Below are 17,715 nucleotides of genomic sequence, written 5' to 3' on the forward strand. Positions count from 1 at the left end.
TTTTTTCGTCTTCGTAACATCTTTTTTTTTATTGTGCCAAAAGTAGTAGCTACCACATATAGAACAGTGGAAAAATACCGAATGAGACTCAGAAATGTAAAATCATTTACTTCAATGTCCAAATCAAATGCGGACATCAGAAAATGATGCATGCACGTTGTGATGGACTCGTGATTAGCTCTAGTCCAGATGCCAATTGGTATCTAACTAAACCATAGACAATAGAGAGGGTCCTCTCTATTTTCTATGACTAAACCAAGTTTAGTGAGTGGAGGTGTAAATGGTAACGATACTGTTTAGGAACACGGTGATAGGAACTAGACGAGATTAGCACTGACAACACACGCTCCGCGAACTCCAGCAAAGAGGCCTGGTGGGGTATATAGAGACTTGTCAGAGTTGTCGGAGCTACTGTTCATGTACATATAAGTTCCACGTATTCTCAATTTATTTCGTGCTGGATAGAAAACAGTCAGTATAGTCCTTGTGTTCTCCAGTGTATAGCCGATGGATTGGATAGTGAGAGTCATGATATGTGTGATACATTGTAGTTTATACACCAGAACTGAATTTTAGACTGATCCCGTCGGCATCTTCAGAGAAAGCATCAAGCGGGTACCACAATAAACTGAAAACGTAACGACTATAAGCATAACTATAAGTTTTAATTTACATGGAACTACGGTCATATTTGATAAGCTTATCCCCCACTTCCACATATGGTCTCATACCCCTTGGTCAGCGAAAAGCCAATCATGTTCATGTCCGGACATACGAGTTATAAATGGGGCGGTCATATGGGTTAAGTTAGGGTGGAATATAATATATGGAAAAAGTCTGATTGATACTGGCTGTGATGGGTAGTAGAGCATTTTTTAATTGTCAAAAACAGGGTTGGAGGCCGAATGATATGATTCAAAACGTCATGACTTTCTGGTATATCTTTGTTGTCATGGTGTGTTTCCAGTTGAGGATGGCTGTCTTTGACTGGCTACAACAGTAAGTGACTGATTTTGAAAGCAAAGAAAGTGGAAGAACATTGGTGTTAGTTAAAAAACTATTGTTATTAAAGATATACAAGTAAACGCAGCAAAACAATTGAGAGTCGGTACGGAAAGGAACAGATGACCACAGGAAGGTGTTCAGCTGTTCTTCATTGTTCTTTGCAATTTGACGACCGGGCGATCACATACTAGTAGTTGTCAGTGTTTTCGCTAAAGCAAAATACACGGAGATGGTTCAAAATCACTTGACTATCATTTCACTCTTATTTAAATCTACAAATATCTCATTAATATTTTCTCCCAGCTTACTTCAAACTATATGACATTTTCCATGAAAAAAAGGTGCGTATCTGGAGCAAAGAAGTGTTTCAGATATCAGAGTGTTCACGTTTGCGTGACCAAGACATAGACATAGACTGGCAAGCGACGCCATGAATTGTGATCGAATCCCAGGGTCGGATCGGTTGTAGATCAGTGTTCATGATAATTCATTTGCGTGTTCAATTACTAAGTCATCGATGTAGGGTTATAAATTCAGTGACTACACCATCAACAAAGTTACTTCTTACTATAAATCATGTTGAAAAAGACCCTAGGAAAATGTCTAAGCAACAATGACGGGTGTTACTTTTTTGCAGTGTTTATCCAAATAGCAATCGTCGAATAACGTGACCCTGGCTGAAAACTGCGACAGTGAGTGTACCATAAATTCCCAAAACAGACTGACCAGAACAGACATATTGACACACAAAAAGTGTGCAAGTTTACATCTTGTGACAGGTTTGGTTGGGGTCACCTCCATCGGCTAATGGTCGAAATCGTCATTGTAAAATATTTTTAATTACCCTCAACTACAAATCAGCGTATCGTTGACGATCATTTCAATCGTAAGTGTTTAGAACTGATTCAGAAGTAAAACGTAGAATTATTAATGACAATGGTATGCAAAGTTTTGTTGTTTAACAATCATCAGCGATTTGGCATGTTTGCACAAACCACAGATACTTGTTAGTGCATACACTTTTGATACTTCTATTCTATAAGGTAAAGGCTAAATTTAAAAAGACATGATCCCAGTATTAACTTTTTTGTTGCGGCTATATTTCCTAAGTGAGGTGTGCCAAAGAAAGTTTTCCCATGATACTTTGCGCCAGTGCGACTTTTTGACATTGTACGTTCGATGTTCCCAATGAGTAAATGGAATTTTATCGAGAAGTCTATTCATATTTGTTTATGACAGCAAGATATTTTCAATTTTCTGTTTTTGGTCATTTTTGGGGTCAAAAACTGTCATTTGTTTTGTAAATAAAAGAATTCAAAGTAAAAATGAATGACAGCCGCAAAACTAATCGATTGAATGGGCTGACATTTGGTGTGCAGGTATGTTAGAGTATCTGGATGAAGAATTCTTCAAGAAAATTTGAAGATGACATTGATATGCAAATACGTCTAAAACGTGCTGTGTAGTATCATATTATAGCCATGTTATTTTACAATACTCGTGAGAAAGTAGAATTTATTGGTGAAGTAAAGTTGCTCATACACCTAAGAAAATTTGACTACACTTGAATACATAATGAGCAAATGAAATGATCACAACAATCACATATCTTTGTAATGTTATGACTATACAAGATCTAATACAGGGACGAATGGGGTACTTATCAAATAATGCCCTCCGGAACTCAGAAATAAATGTAGATGCGCTGTACCATGCAGTTACGATCAGCGGTTTTGAACTATGGAGGTAGGAAGGAAGGAGGTAGGAAGGATTATAGTCCTACCACCATTTCTGAACAAAATCGTTGTCCTTGAATTGGAATGGTATGCTTTTAATACAAAAGTTGCACAAACATATGTTCTTGCTTTCAAAAGTTTTAGAATTAACACCATGATTTCACCGTCGCCCATACTGAGGTTTTCCTGCATCTATTGCTATGGATTTTGTTGGTGGGACTTTGCTGTACTGTATGAACACTTGTTCAGACTCAGGCCACTAAAACACAATTGCAAAAAAAACCCGTAAAGACACGAAGTATCGTTTTGCACAACGTTCGGCTTGAAGCAGGTTTGAAGGGTAACCATGCACGACAGAGAAGATGGGTTTAGAGCCCCATTTACACCTAAAACAAAAAGCTATTCTAGTCTGTTCCTATTATAGTGGTCTGAGGTTCAGATCAAAGTGCCGCATTCATCCACAACATAAAAAATCATAGACCCTACACGACTGGCGTTTGTAAAAGTCAGTTTTAAACCATAATTACTACACCTCTTTATCTTCTCGGCAAGAACATGCAGTGCTGCAATCCAACGTGAGGACCTCTCACCAACTTTCAGATCACTTCACATTGGGAACGTTGGTGAGAGTTCTACTAATATAATTCAGACTGAGGCAAAAAATATAGCCTTTCTGAGTTGAAATCCGAGGTTTAAATCCTGATATCTGAAAATTCCCAATCAACCCAGATTACATTGAATAAAAAATAAGTCTAACAAACAATTTATGATTTTTCAGTCCCGAAACTTGCTATTATCCATACACTGTATACAAAGCTAAATACACGGTGATTGGTGTATCGCACTCCTTGACTGAGTGGGTCGGAAAAAAAATAGGTAGACTCACTTGTCATAAATCGATTTATAAATCCACAAAGGCACTGTGACAACTAAAGCAGTCCCTTTACAGACCATTTTTCTTTAGAAATAAATAGGCTAAAACAATACTGAATGACAGGCAGTCCAAGGTATGCGAAACCATAAGCGAGCGCGTACTCACGATGCTAGATTAACACACTATTTTACCTGCGCATTGAAGACGCACAGTAAAAAGACCAGTTTTCAACATTAATGCAGGAAATACAAAGCTAACAATTCAAAATTGTATAAAATGTAAGAAAACAAAAAACAGGCGACAGTCAGAGCATGCATGAACTTCGATTTACAATACCATTATTAAGTTCTTGCATTTTGGGGCTAATGAAGTCATAGAGACTAGAGTGGGCGAGTTTCATCACAGTTAGTATAATCAATGGCACCGTGATAATTCTGACTTTCACTTGAAACTGGACCAGAACAGTCTAGGTCGGACGAGTCGTCATCATCAATTCAAAGGCGACGTAACCAAATATACACCGTGAATTCATCTTAGATCGCACCGAGTTGAACAATCATGTCTGTCATTGTAGAATGTAGACCTTTACGCTGTTTGACCGACTATTGAAGTATAACCCACATAGGTGATATTTCATTGACCTACATGGAAATGCTTGTAAATACTTTTTGCAAGTAGTAGTAGCTCAGACCACTCTAGTATTTTAGTGGTCTGAGGTAGTAGTAAGAGTTTTTGCTAACGTTTACATGCTAGCGTAGTTGTACATGTACGTATACATGTCAGTTCGTATGTACATGTACATTAAATGTAGCTCTCATCATATCATACACTGTACATGTGTGTAACCCTTTTCTTTTGCACCCTCCCCCTCCGCCTTCATGTGGTCAAACACAGACAACTAACTAACTAAATAGTGTTACTGTTAGTTTTCTGTGGGTCAAACAATTAGTGTACACGCCTTGAATCACATGCAGGCGAGATAGATTTGAATATTCATTTGTTTACTGCCCGGTTATGGGGGTGAACTCATGAATATATTCTGAACTAAATGCAAATGTATTCAAATCACTTCCGACTCGCAATCTGAACTATTTTTCAGATCGAGTATAATCCGATTAGACAGGCGCTAATGGGAAAGTACAGAAACGTCCACCTCATCAGCATAAAAGTACAGAATTGAACTCAATCTGAACTATAGTACGGAAAGTGTCGTAAACTGTACTATTTTTTCTACTAGTGTAAGGTGGCCAAGTATTTGTATTCATCATTGGCTGATAAGGGGACCATCTTAATCGTGACAGAGTCAGGTGTGTAAATCAATATTTAAACATGCACGACCTGCAATACTTGAGATATTTGTTTTCATCACGTAACCGAAAATGTATATTCACTAAATATATTAAGACATTGTATCTGTTGATTAGTGGTCAATATTATCTATATGTCGTGAAGTTATAAGTATAAATCTCTGTTTTGATTCTGTCACCATTTTCAAACTGTAGTAATTGCTTGTAACTGGAGTATCTTTTTTTCACACAACTACAATATATCAACTGTAAGTTATTAAGATACCAATAATTACACATTGTATATGGTAATCAGTGGTCGATATTATCTCTAAGTAGTACAGTAACTGGTTGGTTTCATGATCGCCGATAAAGGCCCTTATTTGTGGGTGCGGACCCAAAAAACTTTGCTTGATCATGTATACAGCTATAAAAAATATGTTTACCCACAGATGATGCAATAATGTTCAGGGTGTATGATATTAGAAGTAAGTGATTGTACATAAAAAACTTTTTTTTTTCTTCAATTTTTTAAAAATGTTAAAAATGTTCAGTGTATACTAATGATAGACGTCTCCACATTTGATCTACTTTTAATAGATGGTGAAACGAATGTATTTTTCGAATTCTGGTATCCGGGTCGTTTTCCTGGCATCGGCGAAACAATTGCCTTACCGTCTGAGATGATCGCAGAATTTGAGCGTGTTGGAGGAAAAGTCAGTTCAACTAAACTAGAGTGTGTCTTGGATGGAACCTTGATTTTTGACGAAGATTCCGAACCTGGAAATCTTGTATTGGATTTAATGACGAGCAGTGTTCATTTCAGGAAGACGGCACCTCCTCAGTTGATTAGCTCAATACTAGATTTTTTGTCAAAAGCCAAGTTTACTTACCACAAAAACGGAAAGGTATTGATGGAAAATAGTAGAGAATTAATAATGGTTCAAAAGTAAGGGTTTTTCCCAGATGAGGAACATATTCAAACGTTATCTCTACATGAATGTATGTCGTCAACATTTTGAAACATTAATGATTACTGATCTGCCGATGAAACTTTGAAACGTCTCATATTAATGATATATAATATATGTATATACATATAACAAGAACAGTGTATTGAAAATTTTGACCCGTATTTTTAGCAAAACTACACCGCGGTGCAGTAGTGCTATAGCCATGGTGAAATGTGTGTGTGTGTGTGTGTGTGTGTGTGTGTGTGTGTGTGTGTGTTTCTGGTCAGGACAGTGTGTCTAAAATGGTGCGACTACGCGATTTGTTATTCTCAACAAACCTGTCACTCAGTCTACCATTATATGTATAGCAGTTACTGTTCTTTTTATAGTACTTTGGAGCAAGTGTGTATGTTGGGGCAGATGTCATTTGCTTGTTCATGATGGGCTCTGCAGTTGTCTTCACTGAAGTACAGAGGGTTATTTTTGTGTTTCCCCACGGATCTGAAGACTGCATGGGCTGGACAAACACACACACACACGCGCGCGCGCGCACACACACACACACACACACACACACACACACACACACCGACGCGAGGGTATTTAGGTGATGCGTGCGATAACCAGAAACAATTCTTTTTTATCCTTAGCTCTTCCTAATACATAGTGGACTCGATATTTTAATACAGTGAGTGGAAGGTGTCAGTCAATGATATTCTCTATCAATTCTCAATAACACACCACAGTCATGGTTTTAGACCAGATCCATTAAATCGATATAGGTTTTGTTATATTTCTTTCAGAATAATGATTTCTCAATTTCGCAGAGCTTCACTTTGTTTTGTTTTACCTTTGAGTGGAAATACACCTACCTACAGTACTGAGTCTACGTTTGATGTACTGTTAATATGCAGTAAGAGAATTTGCAAAGAAATCTAATCAAATGCATTAAAAGAAATCACAAACAACAATTTGTTAAGCTACATGGAGCAAGGCGCCCTTCAAAACTTTAATGAAAGATATGATAATCTCTCTTCAAGAGTTCTTTAACCCACGTTCTTTAAGAATTGCCCTGTCATCGGTATATGTCTATTCCAAGTATGTTGATGTATGTTTCAAGTCTGCCGATGTTAACTATAAGGTATGTGAAAAGTCTTATTAAGAGAGCTGGTGTGTGTTGTTCATAGCAGTGAAATCAAAACATTTACAACTTTGAACAATCTCTATCTGTAGCTGGTTGCAGAATGACTTGAACAATAAACAGCAGATCTCTCCCATATCTTAGGCAGCTAGAAAAAAGAAGAAGATATTTTGCTTTGATATGATAACTGCAGTACGTATGACGAGGCTAACAACATTATTATCATCGGTCAGTCTGGTTTATCATTTCTAGGTTGTACAATGCATTACAACTATTATACGATGTCAAGGGACCCAGTTCTTACAGTGGTTATGTGATAGTGGTAGCATAGAAGAAAACGTTCTAGGTAGCCAGGACTGGAAAAGACTGGTGATCCACCTAGATAATTGAAAACTTCAAAGTACATGACGAAGTCCTGTGAAAAAAGGCATCTAAGGGGCCCGAGCTGTATACAATGATCCAATGTTTAGGTATAAGTAGACAAATGAGTGTATGGATAATCATTCAGCAAATGAACACCTGTACCTAATATGGATCATCATATGGGTTAAACATTTTTAACAACTGTACAGAGAGAGAGAGAGAGAGAGAGAGAGAGAGAGAGAGAGAGAGAGAGAGAGAGAGAGAGAGAGAGAGAGAGAGAGAGAGAGAGAGAGAGAGAGAGAGAGAGAGAGAGAGAGAGAGAGAGAGAGAGAGAGAGAGAGAGAGAGAGCGAGAGAGACAGACAGACAGACGGAGGGAGGGAGGGAGGGAGAGAAAGGTATGTATGAGCAGATGTTGGTGATACATTCATTTCATAATTATACTACACTGCGCTATTGAGAGTGCAACATTAGTACATTGAGCGTGTATTAAAACGATTGCATGTATCCCTAAACTGTATAAAGTTGCAACTATTAATAGTAAAATGATATTATCAATACCAAGGCAAACCGAATTATGGGGACGAGAAATAAGTTATTCGCTCGAAAAGTGGTACATATATATGCATAACCAGGGCAACAAAGCTCTTAGTTCTATGTAACATATTGCATGTGCATGTTATACAGGACCAAAATTAGATCGGTAACAGCTGGGGGAAGGTCTATGGTATTTATACGCCACGAAATATGAATTGACGCATGAACTTTAACACGTTGCCAGGTCATGATCATACCATTTGCCATTTCACATCATAATCCGTGGTTGTACCTACGGTATATGTCATCAAACTCCTATACGCATCGGTGATATACACCACTGCCTTCAATACCAGCCACATTTGCCCTATCACAGAGTTTACGTCATACGTCCACTTTTTTAAAATGCATATTTAGCATAAAACATCTATGGTGTTCATAATAATTAGTGATACAATAAATTGGCTCATTTCTGAAATATATTCCGTTAAATTACGATTATGTACAATTCCACCAAAAGCTAGTGAAGCGTATACAAAGTTAGTAGTTAGCATGTCAACAAGCAACCAGTCTTCCTCTACATATCGTCCAAAAATAATTTCTATTGATATAGAAATTTAGCCGAACAGAAAAGTTAGTAATTCATATTTGTATTGTTTATCAACAAATCTGCGAGTTTAAAGTATTTAAATACTAAGGTTTTACGACAAAAGCTAATACCCCCCCCCCCCCCTCCGCAACTGAAGGCAGCGCTACCTTAGAAATTTGAACCGGAAGTTGTTGAGACCACATTTTTTTACGTTACCCCTAGTAGGAGCTCGAACAGATCATCAGTCATCTAGAATTCGATGATGACGAAGGATCCGTCATAATTATGGATTATACGGACAAAATAGCTCTGATTACCGGTGGTGCAGAAGGGATCGGAAGAGGCATAGCAGAAGCTCTGCTAGATCGAGGAATCAGGGTAAGTGACACGCAACGATTGTTTGCACAACGTTCTGATTATAATCGTGGTGTTATTAAAACAAACACCATTCGTCTAGTCTGAGGCCGGGTACGAAAATAATATAGATCTATGTGGCATGATGCTCAAAGTCCACGTCACTGTTTGTTTGTTTGTTTGTTTATTGTTTGATTTTGTGTAACGCTACTAAGCTAAGCTAAAGCTTCATGGAAACCATGATCATCAAAGCTCTGCTGGTCTTGTAATTACAATTCTGGATATACATGTATCGCGATTGCTGGCAGGCTTGCGTTCAGAAATGTGAACAATTCAGACTCATCGTAATATTACTAAGTTTTTGTTGGCGAAGTGGGCCTACATTTGTCCGCATTTGACCTACATTTGACCTACATTTGATCTACATTTGTCCGCAGTATCACGAGTATCGTGTACTCGATCAACTTAGGTAAATAAAACACCAATGGCATTTCATCAACTAGCTGTCAAAAATCAGAATTATATCTTTTAGGGCGTATGCATTGTTGACATCAACGAGAAATTGGGACGAGTCACCGTGCAACAGCTGCAATCGACGAGTGATCAACAGAGGGCGCTATTCATAGCTTGCGATGTCACTTCACACGAGGAACTGAAAGGTAGGGCCTGATATAGATACAAAGGATAACACTGCCCAGGATGTACGAATTTGTAATTCATGCAACTTTTGTTAGCTGTTGATTTTGCAGATATATATATATATATATATATATATATATATATATATATATATATATATATATATATATATATATATATATATATATATATATATATATATATATATATATATATATATATATATATATATATATATATATATATATATATATATATACATATATATACTACAAGTGTCACCTGCAACGTGATAGAAAGCAGTTAATTATGTTCTGTTCTGATTTTTTTTAATTCAGGAGCTTTTCAGAGGACGTTCAACCACTTTGGTAGACTCGATATAGTTTGCAATAACGCTGGTATCATAAATGAAGGTCAGTGGGAACACATGCTACAGATCAATCTAGTAAGTTTGTACTAGAATACACTACTTTATTACATTGTTTGAAAATGTATGTATGTATGTATGTATGTATGTATGTATGTATGTATGTATGTATGTATGTATGTATGTATGTATGTATGTATGTATACATGTATGTACAAAATGTATGTATGTATGTATGTATGTATGTATGTATGCATGTATGTATGTATGTATGTATGTATATGTATGTGTGTGTGTGTATGTATGTATGCATGTATGTATGTATGCATGTATGTATGTATGTATGTATGTATGTATGTATGTATGTATGTATGTATGTATGTATGTATGTATGTATGTATGTATGTATGTATGCGTGTGTGTGTGTGTGTACGTGTGTTCGTGCACATGAACGGTTGGGTCTTTGTATAACTTTGAATCATATAAAAGGATGTAGTCTCAGGCAACAGAATTATACGATGAATAGCCTATATACGTATTATTTTTGTCAGAATGCAGTGATTCGTGGTACATACTTGGCAATAGACTACATGGGAACACAGAGTGGTGGAAATGGTGGTGTTATTGTCAATCTTTCATCAACTAACGGTACAGTAGTAAACGTTTACTAAATGCATTGATTATAAAGGGGCATGGGTCAGACCTGTACATTATTCTTGCGATGAATAATTCCGTATGAAGAATTTAAAAAAAGTACTTTAATCATCATCACCAACAATCATGAAATATGTGGTATAATAGTAGTTAGGCGAACAGTGTTAATGATTTAGTGACGTATGTTTGGGGTACATCCAAAAAATGTTTCTGGCATCAGGATCTCGGCAGTGCGCTACGGGTATTTTATGCTTTTCATTAGTATGAAAATCAGCACAAACGGTAATACACAAATTCTCTACGTAATTATTAAAGCAACACTAACTGCAACTGAAACGATTTCAAAACTAAGGTACAATAACTTATTCGTAATATCGTACAACCTCCATAATGAATCACCCGTGGGCAAACGGATATGTTGTAGCTGTATCACCAGGTAATTCAATTTGATTTTTTCAGCCGGTCCACAACCTCAAACAGCGCCCTCAACGGCGGTTCTGATTTCAACCTGTTTCTGTTCTACCGATGGATAATATTGACCACTGATTAACATATACAATGTCTAAGTATTAGTATTTTCACCATTTCTAGTGAAAGGTGTGGTTGTCTGATCGATAACTAATATACTCCAGTTACAACTAGGACAGTTTTATCATGGTGACAGATTCAAATCCAAGCTTTCACTCAAGATTTAAACTTGTCACTACACTATCTACCTACAGCGAATATTGACTACTTAACAGATACAATGTCTTTTTATACCAAGTAATTGACCGTTTTAAGTTACTTGAGGGATACAATGTCCCAGTTGCAGCCTGAGCAGGTTTCAAGTTTAGATAATGAAAGTGGACCGTGCGTACGTTAAACTCATAGCCTATTATTAACTCAGAGGAAATATCATATCACCGATATTGCATACATTATATATAAATGTACATTCTAAAGCTCCTCCTGGTTTTGTAGTATTACAGTTATCCAAAAAATGCCGATATCGCTGATTACTCGTATTTACAAACTCTGCGCTTGTAAGGTTCGAGATCAACAGTTCAATGGAGGGGAAAAAAATCTATTTTTTTCATTGGGAGTGGGGTGGGGTGAGGGGTGTGGTTTTGAACCATTTTAGTTCTCAATCCTAAATAAAACTATTTCTAAATAAAAAGTTGTCGAATTGAGAAATGGAAGAATTTTCGCTATAGTATATGCATGGCACAGAAATAAAGTGTCAGCAAAATACCTATTTTTCCTCACTGCTTACTGGCTTTGTATTCATAGCACTGCATACTGATTTGAAATTGATTGTGCTGTCTGAAACAATTTTCAATCTTGCCCAGTCTAGTTAGAAGGGGGATGGGGAGGGAGGGGGGGGGGAGTCTGAGGCCTAAGTAAAATAATTCAGTTGTTTACCCCGCATTGAACTATTGATCTCGCCCCTATGCTACATGGGCCTGTTATACACAAAATTGTAGGCGCTCAATGTTAGATTGACCATCTTCACAGCGCTCTCCTGAGTTAGACTGATCAGTCGAGGTAAATCATCGTATCGCCCCCTATATATAATCGGTCTATTTTTATTGGGCACATGTTTATACATTGCAACCAACAGGTAGGTAGGTTGTTTCCCGCTAAAATGTGATTTTAGAATTAAAATTTAAAAAAATATATAATTAATCAAATTTGTTAACGATGTAAGAACAAAAAAGTACGGGTAGGACTCGTCATTTTGGGTGCGATACTTAGGAACTCGCTTCCATCACACATTAGAAAGTTACTGACTTGTGAGTTTTTCGAACATGGGCCCAATCGCGGTAGAACACTTTAATAAATGCTTCCCCAGGACTGTAAAATTACCTCAGTTAGTGCCTCGGTGTAACAGAACTCACTGCTATTTTCAGTGTTCATTCTGTGTAATATGTTTAGCAATTTCCAGTGTGACTTTTTGCTGTATTAATGTATTCAGGGTGTTTTGACTAAGTGTATTTATATATAAATTATCCTTTTACATTGTGTATCATATCGTGTGTATATAATCTTTATGTCCAGTCAGTAATATTAGTCTGTCACTAAATTTTTAATATATATGTGTGTGTATATTATATTATATGTATATAGTATATGCATTTGTGTATGATGTGTATATATATGTATATAATATATGCATTTGTGTATATATATATGTATATATATTATATGTATATAATATATGCATTTGTATATATATATGTATGTATATATTATATGTATATATTATATACATTTGTGTATATATATGTGCGTATATATATATGTATATGATATTAGCATTTGTGTATATATATGTGTATATATTATATGTATATAAAATATGCATTTGTGTATATATATGTGTGTATATATATGTATATAATATATGCATTTGTGTATATATGTGTGTATATATGTATATAATATATGTATTTGTGTATATATATGTGTGTATATATATATATATATGTATATAATTATGCATTTGTGTATATATATGTGTGTATATATATAATATATGCATTTGTGTATATATATGCATGTATATATAATATATGCATTTGTGTAAATATATGTGTGTATATACAAAATAATTGTATATACATGCTCATATACATATATATATATTATATGTATATAGTATATACATTTGTGTGTATATATATATGTAAATATACTAGCATACATATATATACATACTTTAATATGTATACTTTTATATATATACTTTTTCCAGGTTTGAAACCCAACAAGCTTCTTCCAACGTATGTGGCCAGTAAGCACGGTGTCGTTGGCTTCTCAAGAAGTGTTGCGGTACGTGATATTGCAATAATATGGGCATGTATATGGAATAATCTATTATCTATGAAGCTGTACCACAATTGACATACCTACCTATACGTATCTATACATAAGTCTGTTACTGTTTTTATTGCGTTGTTTAAATGGACTTAACCTTATGATTCTGATAAGGCGTAAAAAAATTGTGTGGTTCCGATTACATTCAATTTTAGAATAGGTGGTAGATTTTTTTATTTTCTTTTTGAAATCCATTTTTTTCATGTGTGAGTGTCTCGTTCAGGTAGTTATGTTTGTATGTTGTTTTCCATATGGTCTCTGTGTTACTGGATTCTTCTCATCAGATCTACAGCCATTACAGATTGGACGAACAGTTTTATATTGTCTTTTTCAGTTGATGTCAGTTTCCGCATCAACTATTTCTTGCGAGACTTCACAATTTTCGCGATTTTCTTATTTTTTCTCTCTCGAATATATATGTAAACAAACGTTTAGGGTCGGGGTGAAAAACTAGGTGAGGTCGGGTAACCAGAACCAAACAACGGCCTAAGAGTGACAACTTATGATAGTGAAGACGATGTATGATTAAAAGCGACAACTGGCCGGAACGATATTGTTTTCAGAATGTTGTTAGATAAAATAACTTACTTACAATATCTTGCACCATTTGTGCAGCTATACACGCAAGACGGTACAATAAATCAAATATATTTTTGGGTCCACACCCAAAATCAGCGCCCTCAACGGCGATCACGATGACATCCTGTTACTGCACTGCTTATGGATAATATCAACCCTTGATTAAGATTTTAAATGTCTAATTTTTGGTATTTTAACAATTTGCTTTGAACATGTAGTGATTTATCGAAAAATATAAACTCCAGTTACTGCTCGTGCAGTTTTAACATGGTGACAGATTCAGAACCAAGTATTTACTCAAGAAAAAAATTAAACTTGGCACTACACTCGCAGGCATATTTAAAAGCGCATCTAGCAAGTTCGATAAATTAGCCCTCCATATTAATCAACATATCAGACTCTTCTAACTATAATTATGTTTTGCCCAAGGTAGCATACTCCGACTACAAGAGTACGAATACAGTAGCGATCGATCGTAATTTACCGAACCATTTCAGTGTAGCATCCTGTTCCGTCTGCCAGGCAGGCATTTAATATTTTCCATGATTAATTGTCACCCTGTTATATTTATATATATATTGTATTTCTTTGATTGCTCCGACATAGGATGAACCACGTGTCGTTGAAAACGATGTCCGCGTTGTTACAATTTGTCCGATTATGGTTATGACGTCCATGGAACGTAACGTCGCTTTCACCGGCACGAACTACAAAGAGCAGATGCTGAAATCAAAAGCCGAGCGAACGAACCGACCCGAGGCAAGGTGAGAAATGACACTATAAAAATTGCGACTCTAGATCTCCCCTTGTTGCTATGCTTCTGGATTTTTGTGTCTCATTCAAATATGACTTTATTAATCTCAAAATCGATTATACACAGCGTGTCAACAACAGGCAAATATGCTATCTTATTGTCACCTTTAGGAACTAGTTGACTGTTTACGGAAACGGGAGGTGTTTTCTCATATTTATTTGACCTTCATTACCTTTTCCATGCCAATACCCCCCCCCCCCACCGCCTAATTACTGTATTTGATAGTCCTGTCAAAAGTTCAAGTTATTTTCCTTCGAGTGAAATTATCAATGAATATTCCTTAAACGTGAGTTTGAAGTAACCATTCCCCATCTCGTAGCAATTTTATTGTATTCAAGCATTTATTACCCCCAAAACACCATTATTTCACGTTAAGTCACAGCGCCCTCAAGTGTATACCGACAGTTCATGTACCTTAATATATTCTAGTCAACACTTACTCCGTTAACCTGCTGTCTTTGTTATTGTTGCAGTGTTTCAGACGTTGCTGGTGTTGTGCTTAAATGTATAGAAGACAAACTGACAAATGGAAAAGTGTATTTAACTCTGCCCGGCGGTGGAATGACAAAAATAGAGTTTCCTAACGTAGATGAAATTCTTAGGAAAGCTATCACTGAACAGTCAAAAGGCACACATTCTCTTTAATACGTGTCCCGTACGTGTAACGCCGAGAGTCGGTGTGTCAGAAGTTAGCCCTTATCTATACATATTACCATTGTACTAAAAGAACTTACTCTTCCTCAATTGAACTATAAATCGGATTCTTTACACAGACCCTGTTACGTTACTTGCAGATCACCACTATCAATAGCCAGCCATCACTCAGTAAAGAAAGCCGCTTATCTACTGCCATCCAGGTATGTAGAAGGGTCCGACGGTTTTAACGTTCATCATAATACCTGGTATTCTGTGTTCAAAGTAAAATAAAACTGTTATTTTTTTCTTCAAACGCATGTTCAGTCTCTCTGAGAGGAACTCCACTGAGTAGGGGAGACCAACTGTTGCCAAACACGACTTCCGAATTGGTACGTATATATGGTACACAGGGAAATGAATAATATACAAGCATTTACGCCTGGCTCTCTCTCTGTTTCTGGCCCTGTCTGTCTGTCTGTCTGTCTGTCTGTCTGTCTGTCTCTGTCTGTCTGTATGTATGTATGTATGTATGTATGTATGTATGTATGTATGTATGTATGTATGTATGTATATATGTATGTATGTATGCATGCATGCATGCATGCATGCATGCATGCATGCATGTATGTATGTATGTATGTATGTATGTATGTATGTATGTATGTATGTATGTTTGGATGGATGGATGGATGTATCGATGTATGTATGTACATGTATGTATGTTTGTTTGTTTGTCTCTCTTATTCTCCCATTCTCCCCGCTTCTCACTCCTTTCCACCCCTCGCTCCGAAATGAATTTTGAGGAATCCAATCAAATATTCAACAAGTGTAGTATTATACATCTATCATTTCCATTCATCTGGTATAGTAGGGTATTTTGAATATCAAAATGACAATTTTGTAAAAGTAAAATAAGCACTCTAAAATTCACTAAGTTGCGTTCATTTTATCTATATACAATGTTGTCCAAAGAACTCTGCCAGTGTTATGATTTTATTGATCAACCATGCCCACCCTGACTAAACCGACTCACTCCGATCAACCACACCCACCCTGACAAAAACAACTGCCTCTGAAAACCGACCATGAACGTTGGTCCCACTCAAGGTCGATTTAGACACGTTTTACTGACAGTACTATGCCTGAAAGATCTAGAGAGCTTAATCATTTGTTTTAAGGAACTTTTTTTTATTTACGAATTCGCGTACTGTGGACGTTTACACCGAGTCAGTCGTTGTGTTTAAATTTGCAACCACACACAACTTACATGCGCAGTTTTTCAAAGCGAAAATTGACAAGCCCGCCACGGACACCGTCACTCACGTTGCTTTTTAACAATAATAACAGCATTTAGTGATTCAATTATCTCAGAGAGAAAAATGTTGCAATGACGTCACTTGTCGCCCGAAGGTCATCAATGTGAACACATTGTAGTGGGCATGAATCATAAATATGTTTGTCACCTTCGATGTGTCACACACTGTGTGATTCTGATAGTTCCATAGTCGTTTTGGCAATAAGTTCGATAATTATGGATTAAAAGGCCAGTGCCTTCTTATCCCCTTTTAAAGTTTCCTGCATACCCTACACACATAAACACATACATACATACATACATACATACATACATACATACATACATACATACATACATATGCAAACTCACAAACACACACACACACACAAACAAACAAACACAAACAAACAAACAAACAAACACATACATACATACATACATACATACATACATACATACATACATACATACATACATACCATGCATGCATGCATACATACATACATACATACATACATACATACACGCACATACATACATACATACATACATACATACATACATACATACATACATACATACATACATACATACTGTACATACATACATACATACATACATACATACATACATACATACATACATACATACATACATACACACACACAATTAATGTCGACTAAATTAAGTTCATAATTTGTGACAAAGACCTCTATCATCACAAGCAAATACAATTCAAACTTTCATGTATGTCCAATAAAAGCAGTGAGTTAGTATAGAATTGGCAGTACATTACATGGTCAGCTTTGATCATCTTCACAAACTTATAACTCTACTGTCCGATTTATTTACGACAACATTGATGTACAGGTACTTAGTACGACTAGACGAGCAATATCAATGCAATTTAACTTAACTAGTTTGCGATGAAACTTCGTGAGCATATTGTCACGAGTATTTTCTTTACAAAAGTGTTTCTGGAATGTTTCACTTACTACCAAACTATCTTAAGTTGATCTATTATGATAAATAA

At 36.1% G+C, this 17,715-nt stretch overlaps 1 protein-coding gene across 3 annotated transcripts in view; it reads left to right on the plus strand.

Moving 5' to 3' along the window:
* LOC144437608 (15-hydroxyprostaglandin dehydrogenase [NAD(+)]-like) overlaps nt 1-15,655 on the plus strand; it is a 33,881-nt gene extending 18,226 nt beyond the window's left edge. For 2 of the 3 annotated variants that reach the window (XM_078126581.1, XM_078126584.1), the window contains exons 2-9: nt 5,502-5,809; nt 8,709-8,861; nt 9,370-9,496; nt 9,815-9,921; nt 10,395-10,491; nt 13,235-13,311; nt 14,542-14,699; nt 15,223-15,655. In XM_078126581.1, coding sequence (XP_077982707.1) covers nt 5,502-5,809; nt 8,709-8,861; nt 9,370-9,496; nt 9,815-9,921; nt 10,395-10,491; nt 13,235-13,311; nt 14,542-14,699; nt 15,223-15,394 — 1,199 coding nt within the window. In that variant the 3' untranslated portion in view covers nt 15,395-15,655. Of the gene's footprint in view, nt 1-4,821; nt 4,923-5,501; nt 5,810-8,708; nt 8,862-9,369; nt 9,497-9,814; nt 9,922-10,394; nt 10,492-13,234; nt 13,312-14,541; nt 14,700-15,222 lie in introns of those variants that run through there. The other variant, XM_078126583.1, reaches the window with a different exon arrangement.
* The last annotated feature ends 2,060 nt before the right edge of the window (nt 15,656-17,715 follow it).

The sequence above is a fragment of the Glandiceps talaboti genome, chromosome 7, assembly GCF_964340395.1.
Source record: "Glandiceps talaboti chromosome 7, keGlaTala1.1, whole genome shotgun sequence".
In the NCBI taxonomy this organism is placed as follows: Eukaryota; Metazoa; Hemichordata; class Enteropneusta; family Spengelidae; genus Glandiceps; species Glandiceps talaboti.